Source organism: Saccopteryx bilineata, chromosome 1 (assembly GCF_036850765.1).
Source record: "Saccopteryx bilineata isolate mSacBil1 chromosome 1, mSacBil1_pri_phased_curated, whole genome shotgun sequence".
NCBI classification, from domain to species: Eukaryota; Metazoa; Chordata; class Mammalia; order Chiroptera; family Emballonuridae; genus Saccopteryx; species Saccopteryx bilineata.
Genome location: NC_089490.1, coordinates 107871746 through 107890721, shown reverse-complemented (window position 1 = coordinate 107890721; position 18976 = coordinate 107871746). Strand labels below are relative to the sequence as shown.

Below are 18976 nucleotides of genomic sequence, written 5' to 3'. Positions count from 1 at the left end.
TGCTCCTGAAAAACCTTTCTCTTTTGTGCTCAAAAACACAGACTAGGCAGGGTAAAGGTAACATGGCCTTGAAAAAAGAGTCCTGGATATGAAATCTGAAGACTTAGGTCTGCCATTTCTAGTCATGTGCCCTTGAGCTTATAGATAGTCACTATGTCTTTCTGAACATCACTTTCTTATTCCCCCAAAAAGGGAATACTTACATCTCCCTCATAAGTTTTAATGTAAGAGGATTGTATGTGATGATGTGTGAAAGCGCTTAGGATAATACACAGTACAGAGCAGGCACTCAATAAATGTTAACAGGTGAACTGAGAAGAGTAGAAAAAGAACAACCACTCTTCCCATTTTTTAAAAAATACTTTTCTATGCTGAGTCAACCTGCAGCATGCCCTTGAGAAACAAACAAGTTTCTTTTTTTTCTGGGTAAATAGATCTTCAGTCTCCCCATGAAAACCAGGGTCAGTGAATGAAGGAAGAAGGCTTGGAAACTAGAGTCTCTATAACACAGTAGAAATTAGACATTGTTACCTGGAGCCAGAGAGGTAACTGTTGCCCTAAACATGGTACAGGTATTCTGCTATCCATCAGAAAGTGCAAGGGTCAAGGAAAAAGAGAAAGATTGAAGTATATTCCCTAATTTCTTTTATGTCAACCCAGTGACACATACATATTTAATTCTTCCCTTTTCTTGTTCAAAAACTAACAGTATGGGTTCTTTCACAGAGCCAGGAACTATTCTAAGTGCCTTACACATATAATTCATTTAATCCTCACAACAAATCTATGGTATAGGTACTATTATTATCCTTGTTTGGCATATGAATAAATGGAGGTACAGGAAAGTTAAGTAACTTGCTCTAGGCCACACAGATAGTAAATTGAGAAGCAAGAGTCCAGCCAGTCTGGTCCAAGAGCCTGTGCTTGGACCACAAGACCTCTTGAGTTCCCTGATCATTGGAACTGTAACTTACTCAGTGAATGCCTCCAAGTGCATTGTGCTCAGTGTTTGATATTATATACTTCATTTAATTTAAGCCTCCAAGTAACTTACCCGATACTGTTCCTATTTTACAGATAAGGAAACTGAGAGACTGGGGCTTAAAATAACTTACCCATCTTGTAAAGCTAATGATGGCAGATCTGAAACAAGGTTTATCTGACTCCAAATCCCACCTTCTTTCCACTATGCTTGACTGCTTCCTTTTGAGGGACTGGCTTTGCTAAAGAAATAAGGTAACATAAAAAAATATCCTCCCCTAAACAATGAACCAGTTATTCTCTCTACATCATTCATTTCCCTTCTTCGTTAGACTCCTCAATGCCCCATAATCATCTCTTACTATAAACATTTCTGAAATCAGTTTTTCCAGATAGGGAAAATAAAGTGCACGGTATATAGCTAATTTTTCAGGGTTCAGATCGCATATCCTATCAAGCTGGACAATTTAATTCCATCTTCCCATTCTGATTGCCAGACCACAGCAATCCTACTTCCCCTTCCTATTCATCTGCCACCAATGTCTCTCGCCTTCAGGGGCAAAGCCCCACTGTCAACAAGAAACTCAGTTATTTTTTTTCTGCACTCTGGCCCTACTATAATCAGCATTAAACATGAGAACTCTTTTCTGAAGGGGCTAACTGACTCAGTTCAGATCAAGACAGAGTATTTTCAGGTTTGGCCCAAAAAATTCAATCCTCCCAAACACTTCAGGAATATCACCTTAAAGAATACATATTGGGCATTACAACTTTAAAAACTTTCCCAATGTGAAAGGGTGGAGCAGGAGATGTCCAGAACTTAAGCTGAGAGCACTTGGCTGGGAGTGGAAATCAACCTGGAGGGAGATCAAGGAGCGAAAGATAAATTGGAGGAAGCAAATCGGGACTTCTAAATAGTTAAGCCATTAAGGGAGGAAAAATAAGGGAGGTGATAAGATACAGTTAGAGGGTTTTCTTCTTCCCTTCCCCATGGAAGAAAATTCTCCTTTGTTGCTAGATATCTGTCATATAGTAAGTGCTAACTAAATATTAATTGATTCAACACAATGGCATGTTTCTGTTGTATTTCTTTCTTTTAAAAATCAGTTTGTAGTTGTCTCAAATCTTTTTTTGGAAAGCAGTTATAAATCAAGTGAAATGAATATAATCTCCACAATATGTACACTTACGCATTAAATAAATTTCTCCTAAATTAGGTAGACAGGCAACAGTAAAGCATACCAAAAAGCAAAGGAGCTAAGATATGAATAGAACTGAATCCATGCATCCTCCCAAAGAAAGCAATATAGTCCTATAGAAAGAGCAGTCAGACAACCTAGATTCAAATCTCAGCCCCACCACTCAATGGTTATGTGGAGTCCCATTACCTTCAATTTTATTATGTGAAACGGATGGAATATCACCACTTTACTCACAAGTTTGTTGGAAAGATTACATGAGAATGAAGGTGTGTTATTTTTGGATTGTCTCCACCCAGGGAGGGCAGAAATGGCATACTGACAGCTCAATAATACAAAGTGTATGAAAGTGCAGTGGTGGGCACACAGCAAACACAGAAGAGGAAATTATGAATGGTAGCACATGAAAGGAAGAAAGATGTTATATCTAGGGTGTGACCTGGTGTTGGGTGTGTTTTTACAAAGGGCGCAGTCAGTCATTTTTATAAAGTAATCTCCCAAATGGAAGAATAAAGGTGTGGTATGCTACCTTTTGAAGTGAGTACGTAAAATTCCTGGAAGGACAAGTAATGGAGAACTAACGGTTTTAGGAGAGAGATTCAGAGAAGTGGCTGGGATTTATAACAAGATACCTTCTTACTGCAGAGTTGTACAGTAGAAGGAACAATGAATGGTTTGAAGACACAGTCTACAATCCCAGCTCACAAGTATGACCTTGGGCAAGTTACTTAACCAAACAGGAATCTCAGTTGCAAAACGCAGATAAAACCTCATAGAACTGCTGTCAAGATTAAATGAGATAACGGATGGGAAAGCTGTTAATGCGATACAAATAGGTACTATTAGGAGTTCAATTCTCTCCCCCTCCACACACATACTTAAAACATAGTATGTCAATGACCTTGGCATGATTTCAATTCTTTGCGCCTCGGTTTTCTCATCTATAAAATGGGGAGGATAATTCCACTTACCCTATAAACACTCCGAGAATCAAGTTAGACCATATATGAGACATTACACTTTGAAAACTGCAGTGCTATAGGTACATAAAGAACTACCATCGTGGCTGATGCGTTTTATGCATGTCAAGGGCCGTGTTTATGTACAGAAGCAAATATTTTTATGGTATACAGATGAGGAAGCCTCGCGTGCATTTCTGCATCCAAGAGAGGGACACAGGACACGGACGCACATCTACGGATTCCGGGGGTGTGACTTGCGCGCTTCGGGGGAGGACCGCAGGACTGGCTGCTGGGCCGGAATCAGAGGAGTGGGCGCCAGAGTGGGGGCAGGGGGGATGCAGGATGCACGGACGGGAAAGGCTGGGGGCGCAAACACGCATGCCCAAGCCGGAAACGTTTTCAGGGAGAGCAACGCGCATCCCCGAAATGAGGGGGGTGGGAAGGGATGCGCGGTGCAAGTCCAGAGGGCGGCCCGGGGGTGCTATACCGCAAGTCCGGGGCCAGGGCTCTTTACCTTATCGCTGTAATCCCTCAGGACCCGCTCGATAGCACCCGCCTCGCCGGCCCGGACGATGTAGAGGGCGCGCTCCTCATCCATGGCCGCAGGTGCGGGGGAGCCGCGGCCGCTCTGCGCGCCCAAGCCGCTGCCTCCAGGTAAACGCCTCGCGCCCCCGCTCGCTCGCTCCTTCCCAGCTTCCTTCCTTCCCTCCTTCCCTCCCTCCCTCCCTCCTGCCTCCAACCCGCCAGCCTCCGCCCGGGCAGGCCCTACGTCACCGCCCCTCAACTTTCACCCCGCGACGTCACCGGTCCCCCAGCAACTAGCGTCTCGCAGCCGCCCCCGACAAGGCCCAGTGCTCGACCGAGGCTTGACGAGCGGCCTGAAGTGGGGTCAGGCCCGAGCACCTGCTTGCTTTTCTGCCTCTCCCTCCCTCGAAGAAGAATCCAGCCTTTAAAAAGTAGGCTTTCACAGGAACAACTGTTCTCTTCTAACCCTCCTCTATGAATCATTCTCCTCAGCTGACGAGAACAGCCCGGCTCTTCCCCGCCCCTCTAAGAGACAGCAGCTAAATGGACTACAATTCCCTAAGTACAAAGGGGTCATTCCACTATTCCACCTAACTTACTGGAGTGCCGAATTGCATGCCGGGATTAGTAGTTGTCCAGCAGGAAGGACTTCCCTCCAATGGCATGCTGGGAACTGTGGTCCTGAGAGGACCGGAAATAGGAGTCAGGCCGGCCCTTAAGGCTAGCGTCCAAGAAACCGTTAGGGGGTGGGTCTAGGCGTAGGCTCTGCCTCCTTTTTGTTCCTCACGGAGCTGTCTTGCTGGAATCTCGGCTGCTTGGACTGGTGGACCGTCGCGGAAACTGGCACCGTTTGGTGGGAACTGTGGAGCAACGGTTTAATTCCCCCCTTTTTTTTCTCATTTAGCGGTTTTTGTCTCAAATTTTTAACTTCCTCCCTTGTTTGCGGTCATGTAATTGCTACAGTAATGTGGGAAACTGCAGGTACTTATCTATATAGATAAAAAGGGACTCGATGATTTTTTTAATACCTCTTTTTAAAAATCATTAAAAAAAATTTTTTTCAATTACAGTTGACATGTGTATATTAGTTTCAGGTGCACACCCCAGTGATAGACATTGTATAACTAAACGATCAGTGCCCACTCTGCTGAATCTCCTACCCGCTGACACCAGACATAATTATACCGACGAGGTTGGCATTGCGCTTTATGGTCCCCTGACTGTGACGTCACTACCGGTCTGTACTTCCCAGCCCTCACCTGTTTCACCAGCCCCACCTCCTCCCCTTGGCACCTGTCAAAATGTTCCTGTATCTGTGAGTTTGATTCTCTTATGCTTGTTCCCTTACTTTGTTATTTAGATAAAATTGTTGATACAGGTGTATTATCATTTTATTGTTCATATTTTTAAATCTTTTCTGCTCTCCCTTCCTTTTCTTAAAGAAGACCCTTTAACATTTCAGATAATACTGGTTTGGCAGTGATGAACTCCTTGAACTTTTTCTTGTCTGTAAGAGTATTTATCTGTCCTTTGATTCTAAATGAGAGCTTCATGGGGTCGAGTAATCTTGGTTGTAGGTCTTTGCTCTTCATCACTTTGAATATTTCTTGCCACTCCCTTCTGGCCTGCAATGTATTTGTTGATGAATCAGCTAACGGTGTAATGGTAGCTCCCTGTAGATAACTAACTCCTTTATTGCTTTTAAGATTCCTTGTATTTAACCTTTTACTTTTTTTTTAAGTGAGAGGAGGGGAGATAGACTCTCACATGCACCTCAACCGGGATCCACCTGGCAACCCCACTCTGGGGCCAATGCTCAAATCAAATGAGTTATCCTCAGTGCCTGAGGCCAACGCTCAGACCAACCGAGCTATCCTCAATTCCCAGGGCCTACGCTCGAACCAATCAAGCCACTGACTGCAAGAGGGGAAAAGAGAGAAATGGCGGAATGGGAAGGAAAGAGGGAAGAGAAGCAGATGATTGCTTCTTATGTGTGCCCTGGCTGGGGATTGAACCTGGGATGTCCACAAGTCGGGCCGAAGCTTTATCCACTGAACCAACTGGCTAGGGCCAACCTTTTACATTTTGATTATGATGTGTTTTGGTGTTGGCTTCTTTAGGTTCATTGTGTTTGGGACTGTCTGTGCTTCCTGGACTTGTATTTCTATTTCCTTCATCAGGTTAGGGAAGTTTTCTTTTATTATTTTTTCAAATGGGTTTTCAATTTCTTGCTCTCTTTCTTCTCCTTCAGCACCTCCACAATGCAAACATTGGTACACTTGAACACTTGAAGGCTCCTTATACTATTCTCATTTTCTTGGATTTTTTTTCCTGTTCTGATTAGGTGTTTTTTTTGCTTCCTTATATTCCAAATCACTGATTTGATTCTTGGCTTCCACTCTTCTGGGGTGTCCCTGTAAATTATTCATTTCAGTTAGTGTATTCTTCATTTCTGACTGGTTCTTTTTTTATGGTTTCCATGTCTTTTTTTTATGCTGTTGGAAGTTCTAAATTTATTGAGCATCTTTATAATCAGTGTTTTGAACTCTGCATCTAGTAGATTGCTTGTCTCCATTTTGTTTAATTATTTTCCTGGAGTTCTGTTATTTCATTTGAGACACATTTCTTTGTCTCCTCATTTTGGCTGCCTCCCTGTGTTTGTTTCTATGTATTAGGTAGAGCTTCTAGGTCTCCCAGGCTTAGTAGAGTGGCCTAATGTAGTAAGTGTCCTGTGGGGTCTAGTGGCACAGCCTCTCTCCTCACTGAAGCTAGGCAGTACAGGTGCACCCCCCACCCCCATGTCGGCCATGAACACCCTCCTATTGTAGTTGAGCCTTGATTACTGTTGTCAATGGAAGGGATTTACCCCCAGGTTGATCAGTTGCAATGACTGGCTGCAACCACTATGGAGGATCAGCTGTTCAGGGTCCCACTGCATAGAATAGGACTTGTTTCAGCAGGGCTCTGGTGCCCACTGAGTTTTCCCCTTGAGTGTGTTGCTTGTGGAGGTGGTCGGGTGGTGTTTTGATGTGGTCTGAAGCTGTCCACCAGTGTAATGGCTCTAGGTCCTCCCAGGAGGTGTAGGCTAAGGTCAGACACTGCCTGTGTTCAGCCTAGAGCCTCCCAACATGAGCTACAAAGAGATTTTCAGATGGTTGTTACTTGTGTTGGGGCTTAGAGGTACCCAGGAGAGGCCAAGCTGCAAACCAAGTCAGGCTGCCACTAGTGCCACTTAGAGAGAGGTATGTGGCACGCCAAAGCCAGATGCTGCTTTTTTTTTTAATTTTAGAAAGGAGAGAGAGAGGGAGAGAGAGAGAAACAGAGAGAGAGAAGGGGGAGGAGCAGGAAGCATCAACTCCCATATGTGCCTTGACCAGGCAAGCCCAGGGTTTTGAACCGGCGACCTCAGCATTTCCAGGTCGACGCTTTATCCACTGCACCACCACAGGTCAGGCCTGCTTTTTTTTGTTTGTTTGTTTGTTTAAGAGATTTTAGGAAAGTCTGAGGCATGAGCCAAGACAGATCCTTTATATGGAAAAGGAAAAGTCACTGGAAACAGCTTGGATGAGCCTGAATGTTGGGTGAGGTGGGGTCTCAGGGAATCACCAGGGCAAAGGGTATGAGCCAGGTTAATGGAAACTCAGATTTGGCACCAGCCTGCTGGCTTCATGGTGGGGAGGGCACAGAAAAGGAACAATGGCCTCTGCCAGCACTTCTGTCTGGGAGAAAGCTGCCCCTCCAGCTCTCAGCTTGATGCCAGACAATTCAGTTCCTCCCTATATGTCCCTGGTACCCAGCTCCAATGTTGCCCCAGCATTGGAGCTCAACGAGAATAAGTCTGAGTAAGTCCATGCATGAGCCCTTTAAGAATAATACTAGGGACTCTGGGACTCTAGCAGCCTTCCATCTCACTCAGCCATAATCCTCGCTGGTTTTTACAACCAGAATTTGTGGGGACTTCTCTTTCTGTTACTGGAACCCTGGGCTAGGGAGCTGGCTGTGGCACTGGAACCCCTCAATCCTCAAGGGGGACCTCTTCAGCCAAGATATCCCTCCCAATTTTTATCTACTACATATGGGTGGGTGTGAGATCAGCCAGTTCCACATCTCCACTTTTCCTGCCAGTATTGATGTGGCTTCTTTAAATCACTAGTTATAGGACTTCTATTCAGCTAGATTTCAGGTGGTCCTGAATGATGGTTGTTCTATAGTTTAGTTGTAATTTTGATGTGGTTGTGGGAGGATGCAAGTACCACATTTACCTAAGTCGCCATCTTGACTGAAAGAATTTTTTGCCTTAATAATAATTGCTGTCAGGCCCTGGCTGGTTGGCTCAGTGGTAGAGCGTTGGCCCAGTGTGTGGAAGTCCCAGGTTCAATTCCCGGCCAGGGCACACAAGAGAAGTGCCCATCTGCTTCTCCACCCTTCCCCCTCTCCTTTTTCTCTATCCCTCTCTTCCCCTCCCGCAGCCAAGGCTCCATTGGAGCAAAGTTGGCCCAGGTGTTGAGGACAGCTCCATGGCCTCATCTCAGGCACTAGAATGGCTCTGATTGCAGTGGAGCAACACCCCAGATGGGCAGAGCATTGCCCCTTAGTGGGCTTGTTGGGTGGATCCAGGTCAGGCACATGCAGGAGTCTGTCTCCCTGCTTCTCACTTCAGAAAAATACAATAATAATAATAATAATAATAATAATAATCACTGTCATGTATTGCATGCTGCCTGAGCTCCAGACTCAGTGTTAGGTGGGTTCCATATAGCCTTCATTCTCACAACACTTGAGATTTTTGTGGAACCAATGGAACCCAAATAGATTAAACAGTTTGTTCTAAGTCACATAGCCAGTGAATGGAGAATCTGAAATTTGAATCTGGGACCTTCCTCAAATGTGGCTGAACAACCACTAGTCATAAAACTGATATACTGGTAATAGTAGTAATGATGGTGAAGGTGGTGATGATAGAGGCTCACATTTGCAAAGTGTTTACTATGTGCAGGGATCCTGTTACTTTAGTGTATTGCCCCAGTAAATTTCTCATAAATTCAGTCAGCAAGTATTTGAGAACCTAAGCTGTGCCAGGCACTGTTTCATATAGTCCAATATGGTATGGTGTAGAGACAGTGGGCCCAAAATGAAGTCCCTGCCCCGAAGGAGCTTCAATTCTAGCGCTTAACTGTATGAGGGAGCTACTACCCATTTTTTTTAATTGAGAGGTGGGAAGGCAGAGTGACAGACTCCCATGTGCTCCTCTACCAGGACCCACCCAGCAAGCCCCCTAATGTGCGATGCTCTGCCTGTCTGGGGCTACTGCTCCATTGCTCGGCAACTGAGCTATTTAGCTCCTGAGGTGAGGCCATGGAGCCATCTTTAGCACTCAGGGCCAATTTGCTTGAACCATTTGAGCCATGGCTGTGGGAAGGGAAGAGAGTGAGAGAGAGAGAAGGGGGAGGAGTGGAGAAGCAGATGGTTGTTTCTCCTGTGTGTGCTGACTGGATATCGAACCTGGGACATCCACATGCCAGATGGATGCTCTACCACTGAGCAAACTGGCCAGGGTCTACTATTCTCATTTTAAGATGAGGAAACTGAGTGTTTCAGAGGCTAATAGATTAATTTACCAAGATTTCAGAGTTTGGAAACTGAATTTGAACTCAGAGTCTATGTGCTTTTTGCTCTCTCAAGCTATTTGAGAGTGGGTGAATTCTCCAAGTAATTTCCAGTTTTCCATTCCAAGCAACCTTTACCAGAAACCATTGTTAATGTGCTCTCTGCTTGCCTCAACCTCTTGAGCTGTGCTGAAAAAGAATTAGAAGGGACAAAAATTTATTTACCTAATAACTATTGAGTTTGTTCTAGGTAATTAGATATTGTGCTAGCTTTTGGGAATTTGGAGATAAAACCAAATATGAAAGCTGAGATCATGGAACTTTAGGTCTTTTTGTAGATTATACTTTTCATGCAGCAAACATTTATTGAGCATATTTGTTGAGCCAGGCATTGGGGTAGGTGCTGTGTCTGTAATAAACTAAGTCAGATTTTAATCTATCTCTTGAAAAAGCACACTTTTTAGAAAGTTCATGGTATAGTAAGCTTCATTCCTTATGTAATAATAACATCTTCCAATTGTTTTTGAACAGTTTTTAAAACATTTTAATATATACTCTCAGTGGATTCTTAAGGATGGTATTGTTCCCATTTATAAATAAGGAAACAGGCTCAGATGGGTTAAGTGTCACAAACTGGAACTCAAACTGAGAGCTGCAACTTAATAGTATTTGTTGCAAACTTAATAGACTTTGTGTCCACTACTGTATTTTCTACTTTTTGGGTAAATATATATTTATTTTTGAAGCAAGGGCTCCTGGACAGGATACCAACAAGCATAAAGTATCTGTGTAAAGCTGCTTCTTTCAAAGAGTCTTACACATGTGCTTGAAATGTCTATTTAACAGAAATAGGCTTATGTTTTTAGGCTTCAACCCTGTACTTCTAAAAAGAGATTTAAAAAATGCTAAACCACATGAATTAATGGCCTGGGAAATTGCACTTTAGTAATTTAAATTAAGCACTAATATTCTGATTTTATAAATCAAAAGGATCTTTGACTCTAATTCAAGTCATCCTTTGACCACTGAGACTCTGGTCCCAGAAAAATTAAGTGACTTGTCCAAAGTCAATAGTTAAAAGCAGACTCTGGGACTAGAGCCTAGACTTGCTAAATTCTGGGTTACTACATCACTTTACCTCCCTGAATATTTAGTTATGTGATACTTTCAGTGACTAGACCCTCTAGTCCAGCACTAACTCCGGTTCTTGTTGATTCTTGGGTGGCATAGTACTGAGGAATTAGGATTTAGGGACTGGGTAATCAAAGCAACAAACAGTCACAAATCATTGTTCTGAAAGGTAGCAAGATAATAATCTTCTACATCTATATCAATAGTGTTTTACTAATCCCCAAATATCTCCACATAGCTCATCTGATTTAATCTTTATAGTAGCTGAAAAAATGCATGGTAAAAAAGACAGGCATTATTTTTCTTTTATGGATAGAAGGGAAGTTCAGGGTGTTGATTAGCTTGCTTATAAGCAATAACTTGGCTAATAAGTGGTATAGTTAAGGGCTAGAAATGCTCTGGGTTCTATAGAATAACATAAAATGTTATGGAGTTCTAGGTCAGGGCCAATGAAAAAGCCTGAAAATATATACTAGTCATTTATTTTGGACTTCGATATATCTTGCTGTGGCATTTCCTCAGCCATGACAAGGGGTAGGTTGGAATGTGTCAATTGGAAAGTCTTTAAGGAGTACCTGGTACCAACAGCCTTTAAAATACAAATCTTCCACATGCAATGATTTTTATACCTCTTCTTTAGAAGAAAGCAGAAATTCAAAAACTAAACAACTTGGTTAGTCACTACAGCTCCAGAATTGGAATTCAGAGAATTTCACTAATTCAAGATACATACTGTTACTCAACAAGCACCACAGCACTGTGTGAGGCTCTTCTCAGTCTTTCCTAGCCAGTGTCTTTAGCAGAGAAATAAAAGAATTGAGTCAGAGATTATTTTAGCTTTTCTCAGTTCTAATGTTCTGTGATTCTGAGAGCAACAAAGTCATATTTGAACATGCTCATTTTTAGAAAAATCTATTAAGAGTGAGGTTATACAAATCAAATCAATATGTGCAAATTAAATATCAATATGATATATATGCAAATCATTTCTTAGGCAAACCTGCAAAGATTCTGATTCAGTTGATCTATGGTGAGGCCTGGGTTATGGTAGTTTTAAAAGCTCAATCTGAGTGAGGTAGAGTATCTACCACTGAACTAGTTTTTTGATAGACGACCAAAATCAAGTGCATGTGACCCATTGGTTAGTCTTTGAGAAATGAGAATGACCTAGCAAGATGGAAGTTATCTTAATTTTATTTTCTACCAAGAATGAAGTCTCCTTTTCATAACAAAGCTAATTATCATGGTTTGATCCTTTAACTCAGTGGTTCTCAACCCGTGGGTCGCGATCCTGGCGGGGGTCGAACGACCAAAACACGGGTCGCCTAAAGCCATCGGAAATACATATTTTATTTAAAAATGTATTGTATAATAAATATGTATTTTCCGGGGTCACGACCCACAGGTTGAGAACCGCTGCTTTAACTAATATAGGATGGGGCAAAAGTTGGTTTACAGTTGTGAGTATGTGAAACACAGAGTTTATTTTTGTATTATTTAATTGTATTATTTTCCATACAAACAACTGTAAACCTACCTTTGCACCCTGCACAGAATTATCTTAAGCACCATTAAAAAAATAAGTAGAATATAGGCCCTGGCCGGTTGGCTCAGCGGTAGAGCGTCGGCCTGGCGTGCGGGGGACGCGGGTTCGATTCCCGGCCAGGGCACATAGGAGAAGCGCCCATTTGCTTCTCCACCCCCCCTCCTTCCTCTCTGTCTCTCTCTTCCCCTCCCGCAGCCAAGGCTCCATTGGAGCAAAGATGGCCCGGGCGCTGGGGATGGCTCCTTGGCCTCTGCCCCAGGCGCTAGAGTGGCTCTGGTCGCCGCGGCAGAGCGACGCCCCGGAGGGGCAGAGCATCGCCCCTGGTGGGCGTGCCGGGTGGATCCCGGTCGGGCGCATGCGGGAGTCTGTCTCTCCCCATTTCCAGCTTCAGAAAAATACAGAAAAAAAAAAAAGTAGAATATAATTGTACAGGTTTTAGGTGCTCAATTCTACAACGCATCTCTGTACATGGTATTGTGTATTCACGCTCTCAAGTCTTTGTCCATCACCATTTATCCCCCTATACCCTCCTTCACCTCCCCCCAATTATGTTAACCAGTGTCACCCCAATAAATACAATAAAAAGATCTTGAACATAAAAAAATAAAAATAAAATAAAAATGTTAAAATCATAAAAAATGCGTAGAAATAACTGATCTTGTTCTTTGGGGATAAGAAATATCCAGGCAATTAGCAAATCTTTTCTAATAGGAAGAAACAAATTGAACATAAGTCTGAAAATCAAAGCAAGATAAACATTGTTGGGAAGAAGAGTAATCAGAGAAGCCTTCTTGAAGCAGGTGAACTGTAAAAAGAAAGTGGTGGAGAGAACTTAGAGGGCTTAGCAGATAGGGGAAAATGTGATGAGAAAAATTCAGGAGGCCAGATGAATGAGACTCTTATTGAGAAATAATACCAACGTGGTTGAATTTGAAAGCTAGTAATGGAGATTTCTTAAGAGGTCTATTGGTCAGTGGAATAAGGAAAAGTTAAATCTGAGAGATGTTTCATAATCAGTGATGACTCTACAATCAGCCAATCCAACTTCAACATGTTACATTCCTGAAAACACTGTCTCACAATGCCATATGACAAAGTTAATTAGAAATGGGAAACAGGTGGGGGTCTGTTGTTGGGGGTGGGGTTCAGATCCTTGTGCACATTAATTTCTCAGGATCCTGGAAAATTATAGTTGGATTAAATCACTTCAGAGTTTTAAAAAAAGCTCTTAAAAAGGTATGACTGTTTTTGATCCAGGCTTTCAGCACCTTAATGAGGTTCTTCAGTAATACTTCCAGTATTCTAATTGCTGAACTTGAAGCCCATGCTGTTAGTCCTTGGCAAATGTACCTATAGTTGTTCAATATTGATTGGCTACCCACAGTGGGCCTCTCAAACTAAGCACACAAAATGGGCTCTGCCCTTTAGGGGTTTTTATTTATCCAAGAGCTGGAATGTGGGTCAAACCTATTTGCATCTTGCTGGCTTGGAATCCCATCCAAACACCTCTTGGGAAAACCTTGCGTGTTGGGTGGCCATGCTGTAATGTGGTGAGAGAACCTGGACTGGGAGTCAGAAAACCTGGGTTTTAGTCGTGACTCACTGTGTGAGTCTCAGAAGTTGATCATTTGTCAAATTCCTTAAAACCCTTCTGGCAACCAGTTTCTTTTTTTGGTATCTAACAGGAATACTTGAAAGCCAGAAGACTCTAGTTTAAATTTTAGCTCTGTCTCTGGGTGTTCAGGGGTAAGTCACTTGCCCTCTTTGAGCATTAATTTTTTTAACTGTAATGAGCATAGTAATTTCTACTCTGCAGGATGTCAAGCTGGCCAACACAGCAGACCTGGCTTGGAGCAGCCACTCAAACATTAGCTGAGCTGGAGTGAAAGATGCAACCTCCCTCAGTGCTGTTGTGAAGATTCGGGGATAAAGGTCATGTTATTCCTGTTGCTGTGCATAAGTTCTGTTGGTGGCGGTGATGTTTTTAACAGAAGAGTAATTTCAACACACTGCTTTGGTCTTTAAACCTTGGAGTTAATGTCTTTAACACTGATATGCTTTGACATAAGACAGTTTGGCTATAGTGACTGTCGTGTGTGTGTGTGTGTGTGTGTGTGTGTGTGTGTGTGTGTGTGTAAATAAGGAGTCTAAAACCACACATAAACCATATCAATGACTTTGCAATTAAGATTTTGAGATACACATTAAGAGGTGTATCTCAATATATTCTCACACCCCTTCTTCCCACCGTTTCCTTTTTAACTCCTTATGCAATAAAGCATTAATTTACTTACCAACATTTGATTAAACTCTTAAGGTTCAACCCTAGAAGGAGGTGGCAGTGGACAAAGGATTATTGCTATTCATCATCACCACGTTTTAGTCTTCCCCTGGAGCTGCCTATGAAGGATTAGCATTTCCCTGAAAGGAGGACTACAGAGTAAATTGCATCTACGGCCAAAGAACTGCCAGCTCCTTTCAGCTGGGGGCACATACCGGGAGCTTTTCCCATATTAGTCAGCTTTATCTCAACTTTTGGGCAGTGCCTACATCTGAATTTCATGGGTTTCAGGGTCAGTCAAAACAGAATTGTAGGGCTATTGAGGTCAGAGGCCACCACTGTCAAAGGGTAGTGACCTGAACAGCAAGAGGTAGCCAGTACCCCCGCCCCCAACCCTCTCAAATGACTTCATTCTAGTGAATACTTGGCTCATTGCATCTCCCCTGCAGAGCTTTTTTTCAACCTGGTAATAAAAATCCTTCTGTGACCTGTTTTTTTTTTACATTATTATTGATTTTCTTTTATTCCTATTTCTCTATAGTACGACCAAATTTTGGTCCTTGATAATGTATGAGTTTGCAGCGCCCTGGGAGATGACAGAGGGAGAGCTACACTGCTGTGAACTCAGGATGAGTGGAGGCCACTCTGGCGGAGGGAAGTGATCTGGTGCCCAGCACAAGAACTGTCTTCCTTCAGCACACCAGAATTTTCCAGAACCTGTGAGACTCTCAACCCCAGTAGGTTTTATGACTACGGTCAAAGTGGGTTTAAAAACTGCAAAGCTGCTTAGAAGAGAGGAATGGGGGTGGGTAGGGTGGAAAGAAAAGTAGGGAGGAGGAAGAAAGCCGGCGCTGCAGCGGGAGCAGCACAAACTGGGGAGCAGGGAGCTGTGTGATCACCCCAGCGATCCCACGGACTGTGGCTTTGGGCAACTGCTCAGAGCCTGCACCGCTCCACCTGTAAACCGAAATGACTGTACCGTTGACATTGCCAGGAGGTGGTGAGAAGTAGAGCTGATGACTCTGATGTGACTGGCACATAGCAGACCCCAAGATGTGGGAACCTCCATAGACTCAGGTAGATCTATTTCAGGAAGGTGGCACACACCACTGAGAGCAAGGCGAGGGAAGAGTGGTGCATTCTCATCTGAAGATTGACCTTTGGCTACGTTTCAGTTCTAAAGACATTTTGTCGTTGATCCTTTCTGAGAGGTGCAGCAGGGGCCGGGACATTTTGAATACCATTCCTGGCTGGGGCACCTTTTGGTGGTTCCTTTACAATCCACTCTTCTAACCTAGCGGCTTCCCATCTCTCAGAAGGCTATTGTAAGCACCACATATTAGCACTGAGGCTGCTCCTCTCACCCCTGCTGACACAGTCAGACCTCATTATTTTTCATAATAGTTCTTAAATAACTGGTTTTAGCTCTTGAGGCATTTATGATGACAAAGGAAGGAATAAAACAGGGGAGCCCTATTTCTCCCGCCCACCACCTGTCTTCACCCACACCCTTTTCCTAGCAACAGCTCTTTTGTCAACTCTTGGGGCCCACGTCTTCCGTCCCTCCCACACCAGCAGCAGCAGAATATGGGGGTGAGAAGGCTGGGGCGGACTGAGGTGCAGGAGGAGGAATGGGGAAAGAGCTTCAGGCAAGAGGCTAGTGAAGCACAAATGGTTCTGATGTCCTCAGAAGAGAAAACCACACCGGCCACGTCCACGCTGGCGCAGGGTGGGAGGCTGCCAAGGAACTGAAGCAGAGAAGGGCCAGGTTTGAAAGTGGTCAGCTGGTGGGCTGGCTGAAAGGGCCAGCAAAACAGTACAGTCAGAGAAAGGTGCTTCCACTGCAAGGAACTGTCAACAGTGCAAGTCAGGGATTTTCAACCTGTCATCTCATGGCACATATAAACTAATCACTACAATTTTCTGACACACCAAGAATATATCTTTTGCTGATTTGACCAAAATAAAAAACAGGTATAATTTTGATTTATTCACAAGGGACAGCTATTGTTGTACTGGCTGTCATTTTTTTTGTTTTACGCTTTAAAGGAAAATAGGTCAGTGCCCCTGAATAGTCAGACATTGCATGTTTTAAACATGCTTCTGGCACACCGGTTGAAAATCGCTGGTGTAGGTGATTGGGGATTGCCACTCGTCTCCACTCTGGAAAGACTAGAACCCTGTAGAGACCTGGGGTGCATGGTCAGGGAATAGCCATCTCTGGATCTTAGGCTTCGAAGTGCAAGAAGTCGTGTTTCTCAACTTTAGTTGCAGGTGAGAGTCACCCGGGAAGGTTAAAGAACTACTGATGCCCGGGTCAAATTCCAGGTCAGTTATTTACTGTGGGTGGGATCATATACATTGGTATTTCAAAAGGTGACAGAGTAACTCTAATGGGCAGCCAGGGCTGAGATCCACTGCAGTCAGTCCCACTTGGAGCAGGAATGCCCCTTCTAATTCAGTAGGACTAGGAATTAGTATCACTTCTACCTCACTTTAAAATATATCCACTTTTTCTTTTAGGCTTCTGATGACTTACATTCTTTAGGCTCTTTAGTAAGTCTGAACTCTGCCTCAGGAGACTACCCCCATCCACCAACACACACACACCCTTTCCCCTGTAATAGTGGGAGTATTCATACTATCCCCTCCCAAGATTTAATTTTTTCTTTTTATTTGTGATTCTGCCTTTCAGAGATGCAAGAAGTTGGGACAAATAGCCTATCTGGTTTTGCTCATCTCCAAATCCACTTGAGACATTTTGATTGATGTCACTTTAAAGCAAATATTAAGGTCAAATCTGGAAGGACAGGAAAATGGCAGAAGACTACTACCCAGATCTGGGTAGGAGAGAGCTGGGTAGGGTATGAGGAAGGGGGCGCAGTGTTGTTCAGTGATGGTGGTGCAGGTGTGCAGGCTGAGCTGGTGGCCATGAACCTCAGGCTGTCTTTGAGCACCAGCTGGTGAAGCTGTCGCCTTCTCTCCTGCGGCTGCCTTCCTGAAGCACTGCCCAGCTGCTAGGCCGTTCTTTGTTTCCCCTAAGCTGTCCACCCTCCTCACCCAGATATGCCGGCCCAGGTCCATCAGTGCACAGACTGTAATTGGGATGTCATAGTCATATAACATGCCTGCTTGAGGTCCAGAGTGGGGAGGTGACCCTCCAGGGTCACATGGTGGTGAAGCCGAGGCTTCCTTTCAGTTCTCTTTCCACGATTCAGTCCCTCTCCCCGTTTAGGTTGGGCTTACTTAATGGCACAATTTTGATTGGGCTGTGAATGGGCTGCAGTTTCAGCGGGGCCACAGATTCCCTTTCTTTCCAGACCTGGGGTACATTAGAGACCTGACAAAGGACACAGCAGGCTGGATGCCTAGGACGCCACAGGCCTGCAACGTGGGTGAGCCATCCTGGCTGCTGTTCACGACACCAGCCAGTTTCAAGCTGGCAGAGGCCTTTTCAGAAAGAGTCCTAAAGAGGAGAGTGTCCTTTTATTGCCAAGACTCCTGTGTTCTTCCTCTGACAAGTGACTGGCCTCACTCCCAGCCACCAACCTTGCCCATTCCCATTCTGGTGACTGGGTAGGAACCATCAGAGAGGGAGAGAAGGTGCATTTGACTCATGAGCTCACAGCAGCTGCTGTCTTTTCCTAATCAAATCCTCACTTCTGAAGTTGAAGGTTGAGAACAATTGGAAACACAGGCAGTATACTCACCTCCCAGGAGATGGGTACCTTGTGCTCTGGAGAGAACGTCCAGCGACTCCTAGCTGTGGGTTGTGTTGTGAGGAAGAGGCAGATGTCGTCTCCCTTGCAAAGTTCATGGAGTGATAAATTTTATTTTCTGGGATTCAGGCCCTTGTTGATTGTGATTATTTTTGCCTAAAGACCCTAAAGTGCATCTAATGAGCTTGTGGCTGTTACTTGTATGTGGGTGTTGTTTAGTACGTGCTGCTGCCACCCGGATACCTGGCTGCCTGCTGCCTGGCTAAAACATTTGGCAGTTGCTTCATCTTTTTGTGACCAGTCAGTCAAAGGTCAAAATAACTCCGCAGTTTCACACCTGGAGGGCCAGTTTTGGACTGTAAGCGTGCGACAGGTCTGGTTATCCTTGGGTTTACTTTATACAGTGACTAAATCTGGAATTTCATTCTTCCTCTCCCTTACTTTCTTCATATAAAGCCAACTAATGGATCATGGCCAAAAGGTCAAATTAATTCACCTTCAGAGAGTGAAATCCAATATCTACTTTCTTTTGGCAGATCAATATACAGTAGCTAAAAATTTTAAGGAGATGCTATGTAAAATATATTTTAATCTTAAAATCATATTCAGGTATAAATGTTATATAATAGTAAGTAAGAGCTTGGCTTTAAAAATAAATCTTTCAAAATGTAAATTGAGTTGTCAAGTTCTCATGCCTTTTAGTTAACATATCGCTACTGCCATTTCTGGAAATCTTCGGCTCTCTCTCATAGATCCTAGACTCTTAGAGTATGGGCAAAAACATTTCCTCATTTTGCCTTTCTATTCTCACTCCTGAGCCCTAGAATCAAAATGTAGTGCTGGAGAAGAATTTGTTATTAAGTATTTTGTAATGTTACTGTTCTGTTCCAGAAGTTTATTTGCATTTAAAGCACTATACTTGAAATATCTTTCACCCAGTGAATATTAAAGCATAATGAACTGAGTACCAGGGGGCCTCTTAATGATGCTGGTATTGAAGAACAATATTCCCTTTAAGAGCTGAAA

The 18976-nt window shown here is 43.6% G+C and overlaps 1 protein-coding gene and 1 long non-coding RNA gene across 6 annotated transcripts in view; one reads left to right on the top strand and one right to left on the bottom strand.

Moving 5' to 3' along the window:
• Positions 1 to 4191, bottom strand: part of RIC8B (RIC8 guanine nucleotide exchange factor B) — a 110323-nt gene extending 106132 nt beyond the window's left edge. For 2 of the 5 annotated variants that reach the window (XR_010729539.1, XM_066263606.1), the window contains exon 1: positions 3657 to 4191. Coding sequence is in view for 3 of the 5 variants with exons in the window: in XM_066263606.1 (XP_066119703.1) it covers positions 3657 to 3740 (84 nt within the window). In the remaining 2 variants the exon portion in view is untranslated. The remainder of the gene's footprint in view (positions 1 to 3656) is intronic. The other 3 variants (XR_010729540.1, XM_066263619.1, XM_066263629.1) reach the window with 2 other exon arrangements.
• A 704-nt stretch (positions 4192 to 4895) lies between these two features.
• On the top strand, positions 4896 to 18519 carry LOC136319993 (uncharacterized). Its single transcript, XR_010728250.1, has 4 exons — positions 4896 to 4982; positions 13767 to 13882; positions 14773 to 14992; positions 17552 to 18519. It is a non-coding gene; the product is annotated as an uncharacterized lncRNA (long non-coding RNA).
• Positions 18520 to 18976: the final 457 nt, after the last annotated feature.